General features: G+C 34.6%; 1 protein-coding gene across 1 annotated transcript in view; it reads right to left on the bottom strand.

Moving 5' to 3' along the window:
• The window catches only part of HMCN1 (hemicentin 1), a 461,890-nt gene that overhangs the window by 60,389 nt on the left and 374,185 nt on the right, over positions 1-27,316 (bottom strand). Inside the window, 18 exon segments of the mRNA XM_033196479.1 lie at positions 3,170-3,251; positions 4,861-4,937; positions 4,940-5,050; positions 5,422-5,556; positions 7,156-7,369; positions 9,602-9,792; positions 12,189-12,458; positions 13,375-13,509; positions 13,645-13,782; positions 14,273-14,380; positions 15,944-16,108; positions 16,449-16,570; positions 18,171-18,327; positions 18,640-18,767; positions 19,464-19,608; positions 20,634-20,775; positions 24,736-24,872; positions 26,171-26,252. Of these exon segments, the coding sequence (XP_033052370.1) occupies positions 3,170-3,251; positions 4,861-4,937; positions 4,940-5,050; positions 5,422-5,556; positions 7,156-7,369; positions 9,602-9,792; positions 12,189-12,458; positions 13,375-13,509; positions 13,645-13,782; positions 14,273-14,380; positions 15,944-16,108; positions 16,449-16,570; positions 18,171-18,327; positions 18,640-18,767; positions 19,464-19,608; positions 20,634-20,775; positions 24,736-24,872; positions 26,171-26,252 (2,539 nt within the window).

Here is a 27,316-nt window from a genome sequence, read left to right as displayed (position 1 = left end):
AAGCCTGCTATTTGCCAGCATTGTGCTGGGTGCTAAGAGTATATAGAGAAAAGATATTCTTTCTAGTCTCAAGGAGCTCATAGGACCACTGATAAGACAGACTTGTGCTATAGCATACCTATAGAATTAATGTGTACTAACATGGGAGCATAAACAACAGTAACAATGTATCAAACAAAAGCATGCCACTGGAAATGGAGAGGAAAAGGAAGACATATCCAAGAATTATTAAGAAAGCAGAAATGATAGAACTTTGTTACGGACTGGTATGGGTTAAAGGGAAGAACTGATGACTACAGGGTTTTGATTTGGAGAATATGGTATATTTGGGCAATGCAATAGCATACACCAGAAGAACAGATTTGTGGATAGGGAGTAAGGAATGATAATTTGCAACCATTTATGACTATTGAGCTTGAGGTATCTGTAAGACATTCATATAGAGATGTCTACGTAACAGGGATATTCATATCTAGAGCTCAGAATAAAGATGAGCAAGAAATATATATGTGTGAGTCTTTCATAGTGAATGATTGTTTCAGAAGAGAGTCTAAAATGAGAAGAAGGCCAAAGACAGAAACAATTGCAACAGCATTATTTAAGAGATGGACAGAAGCAAGCTTATAAATGATACTCAGAACCAATCACTGAGGTAGGAAGAAAATCAGGAGAAAAATGGTATTCTGGTAATAGTGAATAGTGAATAAGATTGCTTCAGAAGAGTGTCTAAAATGAGAAGAGGGCCAAAGACAGAAACAATTGCAACAGCATTATTTAAGAGATGGACAGAAGACAAGCTTATAAATGATACTCAGAACCAATCACTGAGGTAGGAAGAAAATCAGGAGAAAAAGGATATTCTGGTAACCAAAAAGGAAGGAGGGAGATGATGTTAACAGTGTCTACAGTGAATGACAGTGGTTCCAGTAAAGCCCTTGGAAAGATTGTAAAAGGAACTGCATGCAACTGCTGGCAGAATGTTTGTCTATATTGGTCTACAGTCCCAAGAAAGATAGAATATGACAGACTTCATTGTGAAGAAGAGACTTGAACTGGATTTTCAAAAATAAGTAAGTAAGGTTATTTGAACAGAGAGGAGAGGGGAGAACACTTGGAGAGAAAGACACAACATGGAGATGGATTTAGCTCTTTTACTTTTTCAAGACAATGAACGAATAGAAAGGATGGTTCACCCTGAAGAGTAACAGCACACAGGTTTTAAACATTGGTTCAAATCTTAAAATAAGAAAGGTTTTCATTTAAATAAGAAAGCAAAGGGGGCAGCATATACATTCTTGAGAAGGATCATGGTGGGATGAGAGCGGTGTTTTAGTGACATTGAACTGAAAGGTGGAATGATTTGTTCAGTGAGTGATAATATCTGATAATTCAAGGTGGTGGCTGCATACTTTGAGAAGTGTATCTAGAATAAATAGAATACAAATAAGACAAAAATAGAATAAAAATGTGTTTTGTTGTGATATTAACACGTTAGTTTTTTCTGCAAAGGTATCAGTGACATGTTGTCTTTTAAAAAAGTAATTACTTCACCTGAGGTTTGACTCTCTTTAGCAAGTGTCATGTAAAGCATTATTCTGACTTATGCTCATCACCCTACACAATGCCTTCTAACTGACGTTTTTATTAACCTCACTCCAGAAACTTTCAGGGCCAGTGCCTTTATTTCTCTCCTAGTTTCCGGATTACATTATGTATTCAATAAACTGTTGCTGCATAAAGTAAATACTTCAGGTTTATCCCTCCACACTAAGTGACAACGTGACTAAATAAGCTTGTCTGCTCATATCAAAATGGCCAAAGTATCAAATAAACTCAGAACTTTAATTTAGATACCATATTTGAACATTCCCAATTGCATATAAAGCTATAAATTAATACAATAAAATTCCACATGTACATACTTCGATTGAATTAATTCCATCATTCACATAATAATTACGAACACTTTAAATAATAATATAGCTTCTGGTACTTTAATCCTAATTTGAACCAAATTATATTTTTGACTACTTAATATGCCTCACTTACTAAAATGAATTTATTGTCAGTATGTGCAGATGAGCTGCTCTCATGTAGCTTTTCTTAAACTGGGTCAGTGCTATTGTGTAGTGTCCTACCTACATTCACTCAACATTTATTTGGAAAATGTGGCATATTATATTCTCCCTTTGTTGGGCCATAATTCACATCAACATATTAACATTTCTAGAAAAATTTGCAGTAAAGAAATTTGGTATGCCTAAGGAGCGCTCAGCACATAGTAACTGTTCTTTATATATTTAATAAATAAAAGAACTCTGTTTAATTCATTTTTTCTCAGAATTGTTTGAACATAGAACGCTATTTTTTCCTAATGACATCCCATGTTATCATTTGATAGACATGTTCTTTAGTGAAACATTGTATTAGATATTATCATCTATTCGATGTCTTACAGAATTATTTAGTTTGGCAAACAGCTAACTAATCTAGAGCGTCTCTCAATAGTGATGAAGAAAATGTAAACTCATCCTGCTAAATACTGAGCCTAGTCACAAAATGACTTGAAGGTCTTGCTTAAATTCTCAACCCAATGACATTGTCTTAGGGTCAGCCCCTTAAGTGGTTCTGTAAACTCTCCAGTGGGCCATTGGAGTATTCTATGTTTATCCAATTATGGATACTCTGTTTTCCAATGACTCTTACTAAAGGGCTTCCTGATGAGCATGAGGATCTCACCCAGAACATTTAGTTATTTCATGAAAGAGTACAGCCATCAAACTGGAGCACTTTTGAGCTCCTTTACAGTAGTCTTTATTTTTAATAAATATCTTAAAATGCCATAAATGGCAATCTTTTTAAGCATGTTGGAATAACTGTGGTGAATTGTAAGAAGGGGCACCCCATTGAATGTGTTGTAATAAAAAAGCTCTGCCACCAATCAATTGCAATCTTATACTACATATGTTAGATAAAATACAGAAAAATATCTCTGTGTTACCAGTTCTATATTTGATGACAACTGCTCCATCAGTAGCAGCAAACTAAATTAGACACACTCTGAGAGCTACCACTAATGAACTTGCTATAGAGTTAAAGAAAATAAACACTCTTTATTAGGTAATATTTTCTAAATCAAGTGTTTAATTAGTTTCATTAAGCAACTTACTTTGCAGAGTCAGACTCATACTGCGCTCCACCACCCCAGCTTCATTGGTAGCTACACATGTATAGTCACCGGCATCTTCATTCTATGGAAACAAGCAGCATTTTTACAAAAATATGAGCCTCCAGAGCAGGGCAATCACTTTTTTCACCACATGCTAGTTTATTTGAAATTTCATTTTTGAGAAGGAATTTTAATGGAAATAAGAAAACCTACATATGTCTAACCTCTTAAATAGATTTAAAGGAGGAAGGAAGAGGAAGAGGGGAGGAAACAAATTCCAAGCCTAAACTTTCTCAAAATAGCCTATCATTGATCTCCAGGAATACTAACTGGTAAGAAACCAAAGCAAAAATTACATTATTTTCTGATCATCTATCTGGAGTTATTTTATTAAAGAAAAATACTAATACTATACTTACAGATATCTTAAAAAGCATTAAAATAATCAGGACAAATTAACAAATATTGAGTCCTTTCTAATGGGGATTATTAAAACTACATTCAGCTGGACCTCTGTCTAGGGAGTTTGAAGTTTAGAGAGAAAGTGAAAAACTAATTTACTTATAATAATAAATCACAGACTGTAGGTCACATTATATACATATATGTATGTGTCTGTGTGTAAATTTATGTAGGACTGCACTAAATAAATTTCAATTTGGTGACTAGAGGCACAGATTTCGCTGAAGGTCTTGTGAATGGAAGAATTCAGGTCTCCTTAACAAACAGTAAGTCAATAAAGGGGAGCTGATTTGCAGGTAGTAGATAGGGAGAAGGAAAAATAAATGTTGGTTTAGATGTTTAATTTGAGGTTTCAGTGTATTATCCAAACAGAAGTTCCTAGTCAACAGCTGGAAATGGAACTTGGAAGAGTTTCAGCTTTGGTGATACTACAGTTTTAGGAATCTTAGATTGCATGATGAAAAAAAGTTAGTATTAACATTGGTATTAGAAGTACCAAGGACTTCAGAAATAGTAATAGAGGAAAAAGGGAAAAGTGGTAATGAAGAAGGCTGAGCTGTATTAGTATTATGGCACATAAGGTAGAAATTCATAATAGAAGGAACAATCAACAAATGACATCTAATGTTGAAGTAGAATCAATGAGACTAAAAGACTGAGACTGGTCCACTGGATTGGGTAATTAGATAGTATATTTTAATTATTTCAATTACTTAAACAATGACAGCACATAAGTAGTCTCACCAAATGTGATTTAACAAATTCATGTGTATTCTAGTTTAAACATTTTGGGATAAAATATTTCACTTTGGGGTAACTTGACCCCAAAATTAGAATAATAACCAAAAGCACCACTCATTTTCTGAATTACTGAACTTTGGAAAAGCCTAACATAGTTATCAGCTTACTATGAAATCTACTCTATATGTAACTGTGTTTGTAATTCTTCAATTTCCTTGTCCTAAAACAGATCTGAGGAAGTTATCTCCAAATGTTAATTAGTACGTCAGTGATAAGGAACAAGGCAGGCAAATTATCCCACTGCACTTATTTGAAAGGGCTAAAATATCTATTTCAATCCTTGTTTCAGTTTTTTAAAAGAAGTTATTTGATTCAGATTTTATGATTTAAACAGGAATGTAAGAGAAATTTTTCCTATATATGGCACTTACAGAGGGGTATTGGCTGTGGGGGTTTAAAGGTGCATCAATCATTCCAGTGTGACTTACAACAGTGCCATAGATGGCCAGGGAACCATTGCCCAGTTTCCGGATTCTGTGGCTAATTTCAATATCCACTCCTTTCTATTCCACTGGATGGTTGGGGTGGGGTCTCCATTCACCTCACAATTCAGGATTGCATTCCCACCAAGTGGTTCAATCCAGTTAGAAGGATAATCACCTTTGAAGACTGGAGGTTCTGGAAAATAACATAAGACAGGTACAACATAAAAGTAAGTGCTGATAATTTGTGATTTTTGATCTATTTGGAAAAATAATTTAGTAAAGAGGGGAGTAAAGCCACCTTAAAACCTCATGAATTTTCCAGAATCAAATCTTGCTAAATCACCAGATAATTTTGTCAATTTCAATATTCTAAGGGAATGATTCCACTTTGTGTGAAATGATCTCTTCACTTCTTATCTACTTTTGAGTTGAATGCTCATAATTTTTTCCTCATGAATTTGTATATCTGTGAAATAGGACTGAGTGGATTAAAAACTAAGAAGCAAAACCTGAGCCATTCATTATGAATGCATTATAAATTAAAAATGCAGTGCTTTTACCTACCTTTCACATAAACAAACCCAATTGCCTTCACAAAGCCAACGCTGTTCTCTGCGGTGCACACGTAAGTACCTGAATCCTCTTTTGACACTCTTTCAATAACAAGTTCACTGTGTCCATTTACACTGTCAAAGTGGGCTGAGGGAAACAAGAAACAACACAAATGCCTCTCAGGAACCTAGGAAAAATTTCACGACAGCTCCATATTTTGCACATTAGATTTATGAGTTGGTCAACAATTGAACCAAAGAGATGACATTGGAGAAGAGAGCCTTTTCCACAGATTTCTTCATCTGAGTTATTTACTATGTCTATAGACACTTGTTTGAAGAACAAAAAACAACAGAAGGAACAGGAAAAGAGAATGAAAACAAACATCTTTTAAAAATTAGGCTTAAAGTAAACCTTTCATCTAAATGTATTGCTTAAAGCTGGCTCATAGTCTGAGTTTCAAAAATATTTCATTCAGAAATATTACATTTTCCATTTCATTTATCTCACTACCACTTTCCCTCCCAAACAATTTACATCAAACACATGAAAACCTTTTCACCTTATAATTCAACTGACTTGGCAGGTCAAAGGGGAAAATTATGAAAACATATGCTAGTTAGGTAATAACATAGTCAAATTTGTAATAATTTAAACTTCTCTGTAAATCATAAATGGTGATTATATAAATATTTACAAAGGCAGATATTAAAAATTTATGATAGTAATATTTATAACATAATGTGTAACATTTAGAAGAAAATATAAGGTAAATATGCTAATCCTAAAACAAGACTAAATAAAATTCTGACTAAACCAGTCCATATCTAAATACGCATGTTTACCTTGTATGCTCTCCCCATTCAAGTTTTTTTAAAAAAATCTTTTACTGCTGAATATTAAGTGGAAATTTAAGCTTTAAAACTACATTTACATTACTGCACTTTCAGAAAACAATATTGATTAGGTTTTTTAGTGTTTGTTTTTTCTTAGTGAGATGTATTGTTGTTATTAAGGTAATGCAGCTGATAAATTCCAGTCATTAACATAACTCTTTATAATAGAAAAAAAACCCTCAAGCTTATTACTACTTTTCTAGCAAGACACCTAGTAAATGCTAATAGTGTAATACTTCAGAACTCAATTTTGGGATAGGACAATTTCTCAGTAATGACAAAGTCTTTATACTGATGACAAAGTCTAACAAATAAATAGATATTTGTTCACCTCGGGAAGAGTACTCCTGGGTTCCAGACATGACCTTAACTTGTAGTGTACACAGTGACCAGAAATTTTCCACATAAATTAATCTACACTATAATAGAGGTTGAGGCAAACAGTGAGAAGTAGAATTCTTCTCTGTAACCTTAAGTGAATCTTCAGGACTCCAACAGTGGCCATCTTAATCCATTGATCAGTGATGCAGGAGGTCCAGCTGTGATAAGTTTAGACACCTATATAAACATACTGCCTTCTCATGGGGTAGGGGGAATTATATTTAGGTTAAAAAATCTACTTATAACCTGCAATATATGTCCCTATGATCAACTTACACTTCCAAAAGAAGGAACAAAACATATATATTGAGTAGAGGGTAAAATCCAGGCAGAGGCACGCATTTTACAGAATTTAAAGCAATCAATTCTTGTTACTTTTCAATTAATTTTCACAGCTGGAGGAAATAGAGTTTGGTCTAGAGTTCTACATAGGTGTATTTATTCACTTCTTGAGAATTAAATGACCAACCTGGGATAATATTGTTATTGAAGGTCCATGTTAATTTGGGCAATGGAATACCAGTAGCTTTACAGCTTAATCGTAGCTGTTCTCCTTTATTTAATGACACGTCTCCAGGAAGTTCAGTAAAAGTGGGGAGAACATGTACAGTCAGGCTGACAGTGTGTGTATCTTCACCTGCAGCATTGTTAGCAACACAGGTATAGAAGCCAGAATCCTCCAGCTAAAATAAAAGTAGCATTTAAAATGTCATAATCATCCATCATAGTACATAAAATACATCAAGTTGCATAGCTAGGCCCTCAAGAAACTCTCTTATCCAAAGACGATTTAAATCTCCATCTTTTAACCATCAGGTTAGCTTTTGCATAACATAATTTAAAATGTATGGAAGTTTAAATACAAGCCCATAATCATTCTACAGTGGTAAGATTTCAGAAAACTGTAGATTCTGTGGTTTACTGGCTATCAAGTGTATAGCTGCTCTGCATTGCACAAATAAAGAGCAAATAATCCCAAAAGCTGACAGCATCTTGACAGCATAGTTGGCTCTCTGAGTAAGGTGCTATCAAAGACCACCAAAACTATCAGAGGAAATGGTAAGAGAAAGGGCACTATTACCTACACTTCTGAGGCTTCACTTGCTAAATTCAATGACCAGCTCTCACGACTCATCTTTCTTGATGCATTTGTAGCACCTGACACAATTACGAGTCCTTTCTATCTGAAACCACCTTTACATGGCTTTCAGGACACTATGCTTTCCTAGTTTCCCTCCTGTCTCACTGGTTGCTTCTCCAACTTTTTGGGGGGCTTCTCCTCAACATTAACATCTTAATGTTGGCACATGAGAAGGCTCAGCCTCTGGTCCTCTTTTCTTCTATATCTATCTGTACTCATTTTTTTGGTGATCTCATACAGTGCTATGGCTTTAAATATAAACTTTATGCTGATGACTATCAGCATCTCCAACCCAAATACTGATACTTTCTTACAAACTCAAAGTCTGTTGAACTTCTTATTCTCTTTGCTCTGATGCCTAAGATACGTCTCACACTCATGCCCCAAAACTGAGCTCCCAATTCCTTCCAACGGCCCCTTCTTGTACTGCCTGTAGCCTTCACCATCACAGCTGATGGCTCTTTCACCCTTCCAATTGTTCATGCCTTCAGTCTCAAACATTTGAGTCATTCTTATTTTTTTTTCCTCACACCCTACTTGCAATCTGTCAGAAAATGCTAGCTTCAAAGTATATGCAGAATTTTACTTCTTGCCTCTTCTCTGCTAACATTCTGCTTTGAGTTCTATCATTTCTCATCTGCCTCCAGACAGTCTTCCCAAGAGGTCTCACTGGTCCTGTCCTTGTCTCCCTACCTCTGATTCTCACCACAACAGCCAACATAACCCTTTAAAAATGTAAGGCATATAAAAACCTGCTCAAAAACCTGCAGTGGATTCTGACTTAGAGTAAAAGGTAAAATTGTACAATGACCTGTAAGACCTGACATGATTTGGCCTCCATTTATCACTGACGTCTTTCTCCTTTCATTCTTTCTTTGCTTTGCTTTCACTGGCTTCCTGTTTTTCAAATACACTGGACATGTTTCCACCTCAAGTGCTTTGCTCCACCTATTTTTTTTTCCCCTGGTCTGCTCCTCCACATATTTGCTTGGCTAATTCACTTCCTTCAAGTTTGGCTCAAATGTCACCTTCCCAAAGAGAACTTACTCTGACTACCCTATTTACAACTGTTATCTTCACTGCTCCAACTCCTGAAACCCTTTACCCCTTTCTTATTTTTCATGCCATTTTTTTTCTTCTGACTTATTTTCTTCTGACATTATTATTTTTCATTTTTATTGTCTCCTTCCTCTACATATAAACTCCATGAGGGCAAAGATCTTTGATTCTTTTGTTCGCTGATGTATTCCCAATGCCTAAACCAGTGCTAGTTGCAGAGAAGGTGTTCGATAAATATTTGTTGACTATTTGAATAGGAATATTCAAATATGAATATACATAAATACTTATGTTGAATATTAATGACTGCTTCTGATTGCATTGAGACACATAGACTTTTTTCCTTTTTAAAAAAATGTTTAACATTTTTTCCCCTTGAAGTACTAAAGAATTGAAAGTTATTTACTCTAGATACTTATCATTGCCCTGTAAGATTAAGAGCAGAGAATATAGCAATGGTACTTAAAATTTTTCCTGATAAACACATATTTCCACAAACATAATTTTAGAAGGAGGGCATTTGTGAGTTCCTATCATCTGTCAAATATTATTCAAGGGACATAAAATGAAATATGTGTGAAATTAATTTTGTGACCTGATTTTATAATATATATTTTTAATTATTAAAGAATATACTTCCATGCTAAATTATTAAAAGTATGACAGCAAATTTATAATCTGGCTTAACGTATCTGTTCATGTCCATTAAACTTACCACAACATTTTCTAAAATGAGTTCTCCATATGGTTCAGCAGTGTATTTTCCTAACAAGTTAGCTAAAAGAACATTGCCTTTTTTCCAGTTAATTGCTGGTGTGGGGATTCCGTCAGCTACGCATGGAAGAATGGCTTGTGAATTCTCATTGACCGTGTAGTGTCCTTCTGTGCGTCTGATCCTGGGTGGTACTATGAAGAGTTTAAAAAAGAGTCATCCAGGAAGCTGAGTTCAATAATGTCTTTATTCACAGTAAAAATTAACACATAAAAAACTCTCTTCATGGTAACTTTGCTAGAAATACTAAAAATGAAATATTACGATATTGATTTGCTTCCTGCTATGAAAGAAATCAGTATTTTTGGTGCTAGCAAGAATCCTCATGTATTTGAACTTACTGAATATATTTACATTCAGTTTCTGAGCAAACGACAGAACTGGGTAGAAGATCTTTAGATTTTATTTGGCTTCCTGACTTTTCCATCTTTGATTTACTTCTGTTTATTGCAGTGAAGTAAAACAAACCAACAACAAAACCAAAAAATGCTTCTATGGTTGTATAACTGCTATATTTGTCTCAGAGATACATTGTGAGGATGAACTAATAATAGTCACCAGAAAACACTATAAGACACCCAATATTGAATATCACAAAGTGCTGTAGAAAAAAATACTTATTGCAGTATTTTACATGTTACAATGAATACAAGTAAACCAGATCAAGACATTTAATTCAGTTTTTATGCTGTCAGGAAATTTTCATAGTGACTTCATAACTCTGCACATTTGGTACATTATAGTACCAAATACTTCCTGTGACTCAAATTTTTTTTTACTAGAATTTAGGCAATATAGAGATGAACTGAATATTTTAGTGTAATAAAAAATACTTGACTGGACTTAGAACTAAGATAGTTACTTCTAAAGAAAAGACAAAAAGTATTAAGAATTCTTGGCTCAAAAGTAAAAATACACTCCCTTCCCAAAACAATGAATGTGGAATTATTCAAACAAATCAGTGAGAAGTGGACCCATCTTAATGACATTTTAAAGAGTGACAGAACAGTTGACCTTAGCAAAAATAAAATTGCTATATAAACTTTAATTAGCTGCTTTCAGTTAAATTAACTGCTTTCAATTAAAAGTTAATTTTTATCTTTTATGATATGATTAAATATACAAACATTATATAATAATAGATATAAACATAATTTGGAAAACACAAAAATTGATTTTGCTCAATGGTGCATCATAAATATTCATTTTTAATTAATTCATGCTCTATTTTCATTATCTTCTTTATCCTGATTTCCTTGGGTCGCTATTTGTCTTTTGTTAGGGGATACAAAGTTGCAGCATTAGTAGATTTACTTCAGTTCTTTCTTTTTCAAAATGAAAGAATTATGGCTATGACTTTGTGTTGATTTTAGCTTTGAGCACACACTGTACATTTTGATATGTCATGTCTTTATTTTCTAAATAATCTGAAAGTAGAAAATTATTCTTTGACCTACTTTTTGGCTGGAAGAGTGTTTTTAAAGTCATCTGGGTTTGGGATTTTGGCATTGAAAGTTCATTACAAATTTCTAGCTTTATTGCATGGTGGGTAGAAATTATGGTCTATCTTTTTGAAACTTATTAACAATTTCTTTGTTTAGGTCAATTTTGGTAAATTTTCTACAGACACTTGAAAAGAAGGAGTATTATTTATTTGAAGGCAAATGGATAGTGTATATTGATTAATTATGTTAACTGAAAGCAGGGGATTTATTTGGAAAACTCATAAATGGTGATTTTTAATTTTGGCTAAATTATTCAACCAAAAATGTTTCCACTCAAAATTGTCTCTGTTATTCTGAAGTTACAGAAAATTAAAATGCACTTGAAAAATAAAACAGCTTTCACAAATTTCTGAAAAATGAAAAAGCAGAAACTCCTCATTATAATAATTACCTCTGAAAAGAGAGGTTGGAAGCAGTTTAATCTGCTATTGTTTCCTACTACTGATATTAACATGGATTCTATCCTTAGTCAAAATATACAATAAAAACTAAAAATATTTCAATGCTGATTTTTCAATATTTTGTTGTCTTAATACAAAGGAAATATTTTTCTGTTATAAAAATGTATAGGTAAATATTTTGCCACTTTAATATAATGAATCAAATAGATCTCCTAATTCTCATTAGGGTCAAGTCATACAATGTAGGTCATATGGTGATTTGTTTTGAACCAAGATGACTTGAAGCTTGAAAAGTAAAGCAGAAAAGTCACAAAACACAAACGGACTCCTCATAAGTCAACTAATCACAATATGTGAGGGTACCAGCAACACATTAAAAATCCTGGCAATATTAATAAAATCTGTCTCTCTCACACACCTATGTGCACAAACACACATAAACACAGTCCACAGAAAACAGATTTGAAGTGTACCTACATACCACCCCTCACCTCCCCCGCCCAACACACACTTTGGATTACTGAGTTAAAGGGTTTTTGACTTCTATCAGATTTGCTCTTGGTAGCCTTTTATCTTTGCCATGGTAGTGTAGCAGACAGAAATGATTCATGTTAAACAACCTACCATGGACGGTGAGCTTGGTGCTTGTGCTGCTTGATCCTGCTACATTGGCTGCCGTGCAGGTGTAATGACCAGCATCACCAGACTGGGCAAATGCTATTTGCAGAGAGCCAGAGCTGAGGACGCGCTGGCGGATAGATTCCACAATTGCACGCCCATCTTTATGCCATGTAATGTCAGGTGGTGGGACACCATCTGCTTCACACGGTAACGTGATGGGCTTGTCCATAGCAATAACATATTCCTTTAGATGAGGGCTAATGACTGGAGGAACTAAAAGATACAAAAAATTTAAAGTTCAAAGTTCATCTTAGAAGCGTGAGTGCACAAATTACATACTACAGTACTGCTCTAGCAAACATTGATAAGAAACAAAATCCTGACTTCACCATATCATTAGAAAAGGAGCACTACACTTTTTCATGGGAACAAAAAAGTAATTGGGCACACTTCAGAAAACTAGTCCCTAGCTAATAAATAAATGTTAAGTGACAGTCGATTTTAGATGAGGAGATAAACATATAGTCATGAGGGCTTGCATGTCTAGAAAATTTAAGCTGTATCAACAAAAGTATTTAACTTACATAAATTATGTGATTCACTTTAGGTATTTAAACTTCCAAAATGAACACCAAGTTTTGGAAAATATTTTGGAAAAAAATTAACTGCTCTGAATAGACTGTCTCCTTGCAAATACAAATGTAATGGCAAGCACAAATTCAACCAAATAATTTTGTTGCTATAAATAATATGATTATTCAGTTATTTCACATGCTTCTTTATAGTGATGCATTACAACTCAACAGAATATCCAGGCTAATAGCTAAGTGGTGATTAGCCTATTGTAAACACTTGGAAAGAAAATCCTTATTATGAGCCCTTTCATAGGTTTCCAAATACGTGGGAAGAGTTTTACCTATATAATGAAATCGAGTATCAAATAGAGGTTCATAGAAGTTCAAAATAGGATTAGATGCCTGTGTTTTCTTATACAAACAATGGCCAAAAAAAAAAAAAATACACTAAACTTTCTTCATAAAAGTGATAGAAAAACCAGTAGGATAATACAAACTAAGAATGTTGAGAACTATGGGGGAACAGCAGCATAATCATTTTAGATATATAAATATTTGGTAGACATTGTTACAACCATCTTTGAATTGAAAACAGAGATGAATTATTTAGGTACCTTGGACATTTAACTTGACTTTGCCCAAGGCTGTACCAGCTGGGTTCTGGGCCACACACATGTAAGTGCCAGCATCCTCTCGGACAGCTCTGGAGATCTGTAAGCTACCACTAGGAAGAACTGCATGGTTTTTGCCTACATCACAGTTACAAAAGCAGAGTGAAAAAAGAAAACAAAAAAAAGAATCTTTTCATTAAAAACAATCACGCTGATTTGAATTATAAAACACTGATGAGCTATGATTTTCTTGATAGAAACAGTGGTAGGTACCTGAAGTGATAACATTGATACCTTCTTTTTGCCAAGTAATGAAAGGACTGGGTGTCCCTGTTGCTTCACATGGTAATAGAATAGGATTGTTCAGAATGACTTGTAGTTCACTTGGTTGGGGCTGAATCACTGGAGGCTCTATAAGAAACCAATCAACAAAAAGAAATAATAGCACTAGTTAATGGAAACCATGTCTATTATAGTAATGAGCTTAAAAATACCCAAATTCTTAATTGTAAAATATTAATGATTTGATTGCCCAAGAGAAAAGTGAATGTTGGCCACACTGCATTCTTTGAGTCTTGCTACAGTAGCCAGTTTCCATTAGAAGAACTCCACTGGAAAACTAGAGTCAGGAACAGATTATAAAAATCCAAGAAGAAAAATTATTTTGGAGTTACTTTGAGTGGTTTGTCATTTGTGCGCCTTTTTTAGCCTATTAAAAATATCTACCAGGCTTTCATGTCCCCAAGATATTACTATGATTCATAGCTCCAGACATATAAGTACTGTGCTAGGCACTTCAGGGGATACAAGTATGAATATATACCTTTCAGAATAAATATGACCAGAAAAACCTCCCCAAACCCAGCAAACTTTGAATGAGTGAGTAAATAGCCTTCCATACCATGAACATGAAGGGTCACATGTCGATGTGCAGAGCCAGCCTCATTCCTAGCGACACAAGTATATCTTCCAGCATGGTTTAATTGGGTGGCGAGTATTTCAATTGCTCCTAAAAAGGAAAAAAAGTTTTAATGTATACTGCATCTCAGTATTTTTTTAGTTAAATAAAATTTGACTCTCTCTTGTGTGTTTTCTGCAACTGGCATGGTGGTGCTTGGCTTATATTCATACTTGTATCCCCTGAAGTGCCTAGCACAGTACTTAAATTATTACTAACAGCTTTATTGAGGCATAATTTACATACCATAAGTATGCACATTTAATTTAAATGCACAATTCAATGATTTTTAGTATACTTATAGAGTTATAAATATATCACCACAATCACATTTTAGAATATTTCCATCACCCCCAGAAAAAACCTGGTGCTCATTTACAGTCATTCCTCACTTCTAACCCTGACTTTAGCCCACCTCTAGTCTGCTTTCTGGTTATACAGATTTGCCTTTTCTGAACATTTCATATAAATTGAATCATACAGTATGTGGTCCTTTGTGTCTGACTTCTTTCACTATGAGCATAATGTTTTTGAGGTTCATCTACTGTAGCATTTGTCAATATTTTGTTCCTTTTTATTGCCAAACAGAATTCCATTGCATGGATATACCACATTTTATTTATCTATTTATCAGCTGATGGACATTTTAATTGTTTCCACTTTTTGGTTATTGCAAATGATGCTGTATGAAGATGTGCATATAAGTCTTTGTGTAGACCAATGTTTTCATTTCTTTGGGTAAATACCTAGGAATGAAGTTGCTGGGTTTAATATTTTGAGAAAGTTCTAAATTGTTTTCTTAGCCTAATACTTTATTCTAAATATATATATATTTATATATATTTTATGATTTAATGACTATCACTCTATAGTTAAAATAATTTGTCTTGAAAGCCAAGTTGCATCCTGGGAACAAATTTTCCACTATTTCCCTTCTATACAAATTCTCTTAGAATAATACGCACATACTCATAAAGTCCCAGGATATTAGTTACTACTTTATCTCTATTGTGTCTCCCCAGTGTAGGATAAGTTTTAGAAACACCAATGTGAATCACCTATACATTGGGTGATTTTTTTTTTCTTCAATATTATAAATTGTATAAATGAGGGTTACTACCACTATAAACATTTTTCCTTCACAGAACTCACTACTCAGTCTTACATACTCAACTTTAAAAGCCTTGAAACCTAGAACCCTGTTTTAGTTATATAGTCTTAGAATCTTAATAGAGTATATATCCTGTCTTAGGCACTGAATGTTCATTAAATGAAGAGACATTCCATTTGGCCAACGAAATAAGTGTGATTCACTCACAGGTAACTTGGGAATTTGTTAAACCTTAGGTTTGGTAAATATACACATAAATACCGGTGGTCATGTTTATTATATTCAGATCAGTCTTAAATATTATTTTGTTTCCAGACTTTTTTCTTTCATTCCCTAGATCCCCTTCCTATGTGATCTGTTTTAACAATCTGTTTTCCAGATTTTTAAGTCCAAGAATGCATGCATATTTTATTCTTTTATTCTGGTGCAACAAAGACCAGGTAAGAATATGCATCAATAACTAATACAATCGATAGATGTGAAATCACTGAGCTTGGTCTTACCTGAGGACAGAATTCTATAGCCATCTCCTCTGGGAAGCAGTCTTATACCATTTTTGGTCCAGTGAATTGAGGGAAATGGAACTCCCGAAGCAGTGCAGGTAATTACTGCTGGGGCATGTTTGGTTACTAGGAAATCTGTAGGCTCATCAGCTATGGAAGGTGGAACTAAAACAACAACAACAAAAAGGGAAAAAACTACAGATTTCCAACTGTTAAAGAATTCCAAAGACTTATCATACATCATCTTTTTGTGCTGAAAGTGAAAGTTAGGTAAGTATAAAAGGGATTCCTCCTTTTATTTCTGGGTTAATACCTGGGTGATGAAGTAATCGGTACAACAAACCCCCATGACACAAGTTTACCCATATAACAAACCTGCACATGTACCCGTGAATTTAAAATAAATGTTTAAAAAAAGAAAGAAAAGGGATCCCTTTTGTAAAGTAGTGGAATGATGAAGTGATAGCATTATCATGTTTCAATCCATGTTCCAAGCCAGTTCTACCTTGGACAGTGAGATCCACAGTTCTTTTATCATCTCCAGCACCGTTTGCCACAGTACACTCATAGGTTGCAGTGTCATCCACAGAAGGGGAAATAATTACTAGTGAACCTGAAGAAAGGAGCCTAGAAGACAGATTTCAAAGCATGAGATACTATATGTAGGTTTTCATAAATTTTCTCAGCTAGTTTAACATGGTACCATGTTGTAAATTGATGAAAACAGTACTCTTTCCTCATGTTAAAATTAACATCATGTCCCTGAGGCAAACTTTATGCATTACAGTTTGTTTATATGGCAGTGGCTTTCTAGAGCCTCAAACTTGATATGATATTTACAAAAAGTAATTGTTGGAAGGATTGTCTGAAGAGGGAATCTTACATTCTCTGAATGCTTATATCATGATCAACCTTGCTCTCCCAGGAGAAATACAGTACAATGAGAACACTAAAAACAGCCACTGTCTACTGGGCATCAAATTCACTCCTGACACTATCTTAAATGCTTTGCATAAATTATCTCTAAATTTCACAATAACCTAGCAGGTTGATATTTATTTCCATTGACAGATGACTAATGACAAGTCTGTGTGTCTCACCCCTTTACCTACTTCGCATGTCTCCTTAAATGTGTGGCTACCTTGTAGATAATATGGCAATATCTATATATCTATATCTATATCTATGTATATGTAGTTTTGAACAACTGTGTATATGTGTGTATATATATATATATATATAAAACTAAAATCTAGAACACTTCACATTTTAGGAGGTTTAGTAAATACACATACATGATTTAAAGTAAATCTAAATTACAGTATCTACTTTACTTCACACTATGCATGATAAAAATGGTTTAATAAAAACATATTTGACACACCTTTTTATTAAAAAGCATGGCACATTTTCCATACAGTGTATACTTGCAAGTCACTGAACCTCCCAATGCCAAAAGATTAAAAGTGTGAAAGAGAGACATGATAGAATTTCAACTGAGACACTCTTAGTTTTATATTTCCTGGTGTATTGGAACTGATTTTTGTCAAAGTGGACATAAGAGAGCATTTGTTTTTAGTGCTACAGCAAATGTTTGACGGAGTAACGATCTAATGGCTCAGGTAAGATCCAAAAAATGATGCTCACCTAGAACATCATAAATTCTTAGTGATGTAAAGTTTAGCCTTTGAAAAATAGATATTGCCATATTATGAGCTATGGTAGTAAAGCTTGGTAAAAGGCAAAAAAACAAAACAAAACAAAACAAAAAAAAACAAATTGGAAGAAATGCTGTTTTTCCTCCCTACACATTCTGCCAATATCTAAATTGTATTTTAAGGTATAAAATTTGACTTTTATTCTACAACTAAAGCTTGTATTTATTTTTACAGAATAGTTCTTCTTTTATATAAAATGATGTTCTTATCCTTTACCTTTATAAAATTCTAAAAGGTACTAAACAAGGCAGGATATAAATCTAATCCTATATGTAATCACTGACATTCATCCACAGGGTTTATGTATGGAAAAGATGACCTATAATTCATAAAAATATTTTAGGCTGAAAACCTAAGTCCATATTAAGGGAAAAAACCCTCTATATGCTAGCTAATTTGTTATAGTCCATAGATTTGCTGGCCCCACTGATAGAATTAAAATGTTGATTCATTACAAACTGTTTCTAAACAGTTGGTGGGAGTTTTTTTTTCAATTAAATTATCCTTACCTGTATGAGTTCTGATTTTGATCCACATTAAGAAGATGCCCATTTTTTCTCCAATTGATTGATGGCTTTGGTATCCCAGTAGCCTCACAAGCCAGAGTAGTTTGAACATTTACTGTTACAGTCATATTGGTAGGACCCGGAGCAATAGATGGAGGAACTAAGACAATGTCACCAAATAAGAAGGAAACACAGTCAGCAAATAGTGTGCCATGTGAAATATTTCTGCTGAACTGAAATTAGTCATTATTAACTGGCCTCATAGTTATGAGCAAACAAGGCTCTGTGAATTTTAATAGTGCTGTGATGATATTAACTATACTAAGGAGAAAACTTGGGGCTTGACTATTCATAATATAATGCAAATTGCTTAACTAGCCTTCAATGTCAAGATCTTTATGACCTCACTAGTTTAGGCTATCAAAGAGCATTTGACACAGAGACTGGATGTCATCTATAAAAGTGTATTTACCATGAACTTGTAAATCTATTCGCCTGCGATCTGTTCCAGCAGCATTGGTGGCCATACACAAATACCTTCCAGTGTCAGTGACATGTGCTGATTGAATATGAAGGAATCCATTTTCCAAGATGGAATATCTGCAAAAGAAACCACAAGTGAAGTCTTCCGAATCAGCCTTTTTTGATTATTCATATTTTGACTAAGGGAAATGTTAAACACTTGGTGAAATCCATTCCGTTTTTTTCCTGTTTCAGATGACACATGTTTACAATACCCTTGGTGGAAGAAAAAGTTACGACGCAAAGGTTCCTAACAGATGGGCTTGTGATCTTGAATGGATTATAATCATTAGGTAGACATAAGCCTCAGGGATTATGCTTTTAAAATACTAAATTTGGGCCTGGAGTGATGGCTTATGCCTGTAATCCCAGCACTTTGGAAGGCTGAGGTGGGCGGATCACCTGAGGTCAGGAGTTTGAGACCAGCCTGACTAACATGGTGAAACTCCATCTCTACTAAAAATACAAAAAATTAGCTGGGCATGGTGGCATGTGCCTGTAATTTCAGTTTACTTGGGAGGCTGAGGCAGGAGAATCAATTGAACCCAGGAGGCGGAGGTTGCAATGAGCCAAGATCATGCCACTGCACTCCAGCATGGGCAACAGAACAAGACTCTGTCTCAGAAAAATAATAAAATACTAAATTTTGATTATTGTATTAAGATGAAATGCTAATTCTAAACATAATGAGACCGAAATAGTGCACTAGAAAAAAAATTTAAGAATTTGTATTTCAGGTCTTACAGCATTTTTAACATTTTCTAGTATTGTTACCTTGCATGACTCCCAGCTAGAACAGCTCCATCCTTTCTCCATGTTATCCTTGGAGTTGGCACACCTTCAGCGATGCATTCCAATACAGTTGACTTATTTAAAAGAATTACAAGACTCTGGGGGCCCCCCTTTATGTTTGGAGGAACTGAACAAGAGATGCACATGAAAAAATTCAGTGATACTAAATAACACAGCCTGCATGAAGACCCTGAAGATATAATATAAGATGAGCTTCGAGTCAAATGTATGGCTTTGTCTACACAAATCTAAGTTAGTATAAATATAATTGAGGTTTAATTACTGAAGTCTTACTCGAGATATTTTGCGTTTAAAAATAAAGGGTAGGTAGGCAGGGGGATTTTAAATCTCTAATATGGTGTATGAAATCTGGCTTACTGTGAGAGAGGCTTAAATGAAACTCAGCTCTAGTCTGATGCAAATTAAAGATGATATTTCTTATTTCTCTTTGGCCAAATAATGGTCAGAGAATGTTAACACTGAAACAGCTTCACTTTAAATGAAGAACAGAAAGTGGGCTGGTTTAACAAAAAGCACATCTGTGATCAATCATGCAATTCTCAGAGCATGCATTTTATTGATCATTGAGTTCATATGGGAATAGACAGCCTGAATTTTAATTTTAGTATCAGAGATATTAGTTGTGTGGGTCATCCACTATTCTGTAAAATTTTATATATTAAATATCCAATAGACTGTTTTGAGGAAAAGTCTATATTATCTTCCTAAATGTTGGCATTCAGACACTATATTTAATAAAATTACAGTCCTATGGCAGTCTCTGTTTGGCACATATGTACTCTCAAGCCACCATCAATAAAGGTGAACAAGATGATGGGCTATTTGTCATCCAGTGATTTAGTGTATTGACTTCCTCAATGGTTCTGATTCTGAATGACATAAAACACCATGATATGCTAACAGTAATTGGACATATTCTCTAAGATAGACTAAAATATCTCTAGTTATGTTTCTTGGAAATTGAGTTAATTTGCAGTATAGATCTAATACAAATACTCCATGTTGCCTTTTTCAAAAGCAGTAAGATAAGCACAAGGCTTCATTTAGTATGCACATAAGAAAAAGCTATCATCTCTTTGAATGTCCTTGGTCAGATTTTTAAATTGTGGAACAATGAATACCTTTTCTTACCATTTACAGTGAGAATAAATTCTCTTGTAGTCTTCCCTGCAATGTTGCTGGCAACACAGGTATAATTGGCTGTATCACCTAGGTCTGCGTTATTGATTTGCAAGTATCTCCCTCCAGATAGGATTCGCACTCGAGGTGTTGCCTGGATTCAGCAAGTAAATAAATTTACCATTAAAATGTCAGGAAAAGAGAGTAAATATTATTTCACAGCATCAAAAGTAACTATAGTGAACTGTGGAGCTGTTGTCTGTCAGCATGCTTTGTCTACTCCTCCACCATTTTCATAGTATCAAAAATCCCAGGGAACTGTTTTAATGAGCGATGCTAAGTAAAAGGAGCTGCTCTCTGTCAGCATGCTTTTGTCTGCTCCTCCACCATTTTCGTAGTATCAAAAATCCCTGGGAACCGTTTTAATGAGTGACGTTATGCCCCCAATTCCTTTGACAATTATGATCCATTCAGGAATGGGCAGGTGACTTAAGTTAGGCCTACCAGAGTCCTCCTCTAGACTCTGCTGGGAGTGTCAGGGAAAGGATTTGCCCTTTTTCCTAGAATCACAGGTTGTAGGATGACCTAAGCCTAGTGGCAGTCTTATCATGTGGAAACAGCCTGTCCTGAATCTAAGGCAATGCAAGTAGAGTTCATTCAGAGAAAGGACAGATGCTTCATTATCTAGTTAGAGCCTCTGGAAATTCACCAATTATTGTAGCCAATACATTTCCTTTTTGTTTTTCCTTTTCATTTAAGTTGGTTTGAATTTGAATTCTGTCACTTATAACTGAAAGCCTGCTGACTAACTTTGGTTAACTTAGAGGAAAACATTGTACTCCAACATTTTAAAAAAATAAGTAAATAAACTAGCACAAATATTTCTTAAGAATTTATTTTGTAACTAGGCATAGACCAAAAATTATGAAAACATAGCACAATGAAACCTAATCTCTACTATTAAGTCTAATTGGAGAGCTACATATATAAACAAGTAATTTAAGGATAAAATATATGATCATAGTTGTTAAAAAATTCAAGATAGCATCAAAGATTGATATTCTCTCATTGTACCTAAGATGAAAGCATTTCAGGAATAGTCCAAATAAGATTTCTCTACCGTATGAGCTTGGTCCCAGATACATATATCTTTCTAATAAAACATTGCTCGAAGTAAAATATGCAGTTCAGGCCCATTTATTTTAAAAGTTCACACATTTTCTCTAGTCCTTTCTATTGGGGCTATTAGTGATAAAATTATGTTACCTTTGATGAGAATAAGCAATTTCTTAAATATGTATAGTAAGTTCTATAAAAAATATTTTAATTTTTAACTTTTATATGGGTATAGCAGAGTTTTAGGCTAATAAAAACTTTCAGAGTGATTTTTTTTTCTTAAGAGACAGATTCTTATTCTGTCACCCATGCTGCAGTAGTGGTGCTATCATAGTTCACTGTAATCTCAAAATCCTGGGCTCAAGCAATCCTCCCACATCAGTATCCTCAGTAGCTACAACTACAGATGTGCACCACCATACCCAGCTAATTTTTTTTTATGCAGGTGGGGTCTTGCTATGTGGCCTAAGCTGGTCTTGAACCCCTGTCCTTAAGCAATCCTGCCTTTGGCCTCCCGAAGTGCTGGGATTATAGCGTGAACCACCACACCTGGCTCAGATTGATTTTCATAATGTTTTTCTTCCATGAATATCAGTACTTTCTGCTAACTTATTAAGTCTCATTACAATTTTCTCTGGTTTTCCTTCTATAGACCAACTATAATTCTTCCAAATTTGACTTGTCTCCTGATAGAACCTCATTCTTAGCTGATAATCTCACTTCCTGTTCTACTGAGAAAATTAAAGCCCCACACCAGCAGTTCTCCCCTCCTCCCACCTTGGGTATGAATGCAACCTTCTTTTCTATTTCCCCATCTCTGCAGAAAATGGATGACCCTTCTTGACAAGGCTAACCCATTCATCTGTGCCTGGGTCTCATACCTCCCCTATCCAACATAACTAATCATATAAACTGATCTTTCTCTCTCCTCTGTCTTCAATCTCTTTCTTTCAGCAAATACACATACAGAAATCTTTAAAGAACAGTTCACGCTTGTTTCTACTTCCTCTTCTTCCATTTACTCCCCAAACAACTGTAACCTGCCTTCTACTTAGATCACTCTTTGAAGAACCATTGCTCAGGTCTTTAATTACCTATATGTATTACCAAAGCTAATGGACACAGCTTTATTGTACCTTCTGTGGCCTTTGTTAACCACCCCCCACCTTTTCCTTGACTTTTAACACACCAATGTTTCCTACTTTTAATCCTATTTTTGAGTCCTCCTGCTCAGTCTCATGCATCTTCTTTTTTCCTGTGCTCACCTTGTAATTGTTACTATTGCCTAAAGCTTTATTTTCACTTAACTGGGACTCTCATACTCTGCTTTCTAGTCAACCTCCTACAAACTTATGACTTCAACAAGAGATTATACAGTGATGATTACATCAAAGGCCGCTTTTTTTTTTTTTTTTAAGTAAATATGGACCATGAAACCAAAGCCTTTTTTGATGAAATACGGGCCAATATTTTAAAATGATTTCTACAATCCTCTCTTGGAAAATACAGGTAATTAAAACTCAAAATGTCTAAACCTGAACTCATCTTTTTTTCATTTTTCATCACTAGTGAACTTACCCTTTCCTAGGATTGACATCACTTGGTCAACCTGGGATCAACCTAGACTTCTCCATCATCAACATTCACTCAGTTTTTACCTTTACCCCTAATGGTCTGGAGTGAAGTGCACACATGGGAGATCAGACTATGGAGGCAAAGTCAGAGCATGAAAGGGCTTGTGAGCTCAGTTGCGTGGTTTAACCAGAATCCTGAAATCTACGGGGAATCATCAAAGATTTTAACCAAGATCTATTTCAGGTATACCAAGCTACTTGCAGTTCTCAGACCAGCAGCCTTCCTTTTTTTGTAATAGCTTTGTACATGCCATTACCTGTAATTGGAATCACTTTCTTCTCTGGCCTCACCCAGTATATACTGATCCTTTAAAACTGAGCTCATCTTTAGAGACTTCCATGGGCTGTTCCTTACCCTTTAGTCTGGGTTATTTGCTTCTCATCTCTGTTTCTACACATCCTTCTAATATACAATTTATTAGTGGTATCCACTCTATAATCTTTGACTAACCTGTCTTCTCAGATAGTGTGTGAGCTCCGTGAGGGTAAAGCCTATTTTCAGTAGCAAAAATCGAATTCAGTGCCTGGTATTCTAGTAGGCACACAATAAACAGAGAAACTGAAGTACTGGAGGGTTAAGTGATATGCATGATGATTTAGCATGTTAGTAACTCTCAGAACCCAGCCCCTCCATGTTTGGTGTTTGTGTGGTTTAGTGGTGGTGGAAGTCTTTATGTCTTAGGTATTAGAGGACATAATCTCCTTTTGTAATTAACTACTAGAAACAAAGTGTAGATTACAATAAGAGGATGAGGAAGAACAGAGAAGAAAAAAATCACTAGGATAATCACAGTCAAAACATTCACAGTCAAAGCTTTCAGTGGTCTCTAAAAGGCTACTAAAGATCCTGGCCTTTGACACTGTATGACAGCAGGTAGGCATCATCTGAGCATGGTAAGCTTAGGCAGCCAGTAACTGGTTCTTCACGGATTCCAGTCTCAGACACCTGGTATCTTTGGGGTCACTCATGAGGTCCAAGCTTAGACAAGGGAAATTCAGTAAAAGCAGCATTCTCCTTAGTGACGTGGCAGTTATTTTGAGACTTTGTTGGTTTGTTCTGTCTTAAGAAATAGGTGAGTATTTCAAATCAGACTTCAATGCATGAGCACAAGGAAATATATACTTGGGCAAATTTCCAGTGTGTCATGAATCTAAATACCTTTCTTTGACCCATGACCAACTATTAACTACCCCAGCAAAGGCAAATAATAAAGCCAATTTTAAAACCCTGTGCTTACTGCTGCAATGTTGAATAATTAGTAGCCTGATGTTACTTGGTTTTGTGTACCTAGCAAAGGCCCTAGAGCTGATTTTTTATTTTTTAATCTCAGAAAGGAATTTGTGGAGCTTATCAAAAAATTTACCTGTAGCCGTTCTCCATTTTTGAGCCAAGTAATTACAGGTGGGGGCACTGCATCTGATTTGCATTCCAATGTCACTTGTCTGTTCCGTAACACAGTGACATCCTGGGGCTCATCAGTTCCAGCAATATTAGGAGGTACTGGGTATGAGAACAAATACAACAAGAGCTTTAAAAAATGAGCTGTAACGTGATCTATATTATCATAGGTATCCAAAAAATGTTGGATCTGCTATATGAAGTAATAAGAGTCATAAAATTAAAACATTACTCATTTAATTTATAGCCTAGATAATTACAAACGGAAGTTTTTTTTTACCTTATTTAGCACTTTCATGTACACTAAGTAAAGAAATCCTGTCAACAACTACATGAATGATAGAAGTAATAAAATTGCATTATTTTCACCATTTGACAGTAAAGAAATGGAGGCACAAAGAAGGGATCCCTTGTCCAGGTTATACACTTGGTAATAATTTTATCTGAACATAAGATTTAAAAATTACTGAATCAGGGAGTGCCCATCATAATATACTGAAAGTATTTTTCATGTGGCTTTTTTTTTTTTAAATAGAATTTGCATGTCAATTAATGGCAGGTTTAATTTGTATGTAGGGATGATCGGGGCACTTAAATCCCAGACAGTTTGCACTGCCTAGTCATTTAGGCTATGAGAATGAACCAAAGATCTTCTGTTAGTTTTTAAATTATTCCTCCCCATGAAGAACAATTCCTATTTCAATGTCAAAACCATATTGGACAGGGTCTAACTGGCCCAATTCTTCTAGGAAGCAATCTGACAATAAGTTTCAGAATCCTTAGAAGAGTGTGTGTGTGTGTGTGTGTTTGTAACCAAGCAAGTGCACTTACAGAAATTTCTCAAAGGGAATGGGCTAACACGTGCATGCAGTTATCCACAGCAGGGCTGTTTATGTTGGTAAAAATATAGAAATAGCCTAAACATCCAAAAATATGGAGTAAAATGGGATACTGTGCAATCACTAAAAATTATGTTATAAAAATATATTTCTTGACATGAAAATGTTCACCAAACTACTGAGGTAAAAGCAAGTTAAATTCTATAGGTACACTATATAAACATACATTTTCTATCATCAAATTTTTGTGACAAAACATTTATATGTAAAAAAGTCTTTGATGAGATTCTGGATTTTTAAATTTTCTTCATCATAGTTTATATTCTATTATTTTAAGCCAATGAATACAAATTATTAATGCAGAAACTAATCAAATAACTGCCCCCAACTAATCCATGAACTGCCCCCAACAGCATTTGATTAGTCAAATATAAGAATCAGATTTGCAAAATATGTATTCCCTAACTGATAAACATATCTTGTGATGTGCTGTGGTGTTGTCCCAGGTTTTTCTAATCAGGTGTGTATATGATAGACTGTAGGACCTTTTGCCAAATTTACCATGCACTCTCACTAGATATTCTTTATCATCATCTCCTGCAGGACTGGATGCCAGACATGTATATCTTCCTGTATCCTCCACCTACAAAACCCAAATAATGAATTACACAATGTTAACATGTTAGTTTTTGTTATTAAAATAAATATCCACTAGAATGAATGTAAATAACCCCAGACCAAAAGCAAGATAATTAAAGCAAACTGTTAACACTATGATTAGCACTCTGACAGAAAGCATAGGTTGTTATCTACATTATATGCAAACCTATGTTTTAACAGGATTTTGGTATTGATGTAAGAATGTTTGTATATTAAGTGTATTTAATGATATCTGAAAAGGTAGATATATATAGGACCTAGCATCATATGTGATAGGCTATATCCTCAATGTTCATTGAAGTAACAAATATTCATGGGTTTAAATTGCAGACTGAAAAGTTAAAACAAAGCCTTTCTCAAGAAAATTAAATGTCAAATAAGTAAACAGATAAATAAAATACCTGGCCATTAAAATCAAATATATAATATCTCATCTTGACTCTACCTTTGATATACATGGTGAAACAAAAGAGTTATATTATGTAATGTGTTAGAGATAGGGTCAGACTGACAGCAGGATCTATAATTATCTAACTAAAACCAAAATCATTACTTTAAAAATCCCCAAGCACGGTTTCCATGGAACGCTAGAGTTCATTCATATGTTTGACATTGTGTAGACACAACCCATAATCATGTACACGTAGAGGATACTCTGGAAAACAGATGCTTTTACTACTGTGAAAAATGTATTTTGGAAAAATAGAAATATCCTGTTCTCATTTTAGTACTTGAACATTCCCAGAATATTGGCATTTAAAAAATTCTTACATTCAAACTGACTTTACAGGTTATGGAAACACTTTTTGGTAGGCTGCAAAAACTCCTTTCAAAAACATTGAGACTAGAATGTTTGGAAAAATACTTAAATACGATTTTAGAAGAACAACGCTTACATCATTATTCAATAAAGAATTTAAAAATGATGTGCCGTTTCCTAAGAATAATTTCTAAATTTCTCATCATATCTTTAAAATCTCTAAAACTAACTCTTCTCTACCAACTCTGTTCATTCACAATGGATATCATCCCCTCACTTGTTTTGAC

This window comes from Trachypithecus francoisi, unplaced genomic scaffold (genome assembly GCF_009764315.1).
Source record: "Trachypithecus francoisi isolate TF-2019V2 unplaced genomic scaffold, Tfra_2.0 Lachesis_group5, whole genome shotgun sequence".
NCBI classification, from domain to species: Eukaryota; Metazoa; Chordata; class Mammalia; order Primates; family Cercopithecidae; genus Trachypithecus; species Trachypithecus francoisi.
Note: the sequence above shows the minus strand (reverse complement) of the source record. Positions and strands in the feature narration are given on the sequence as shown.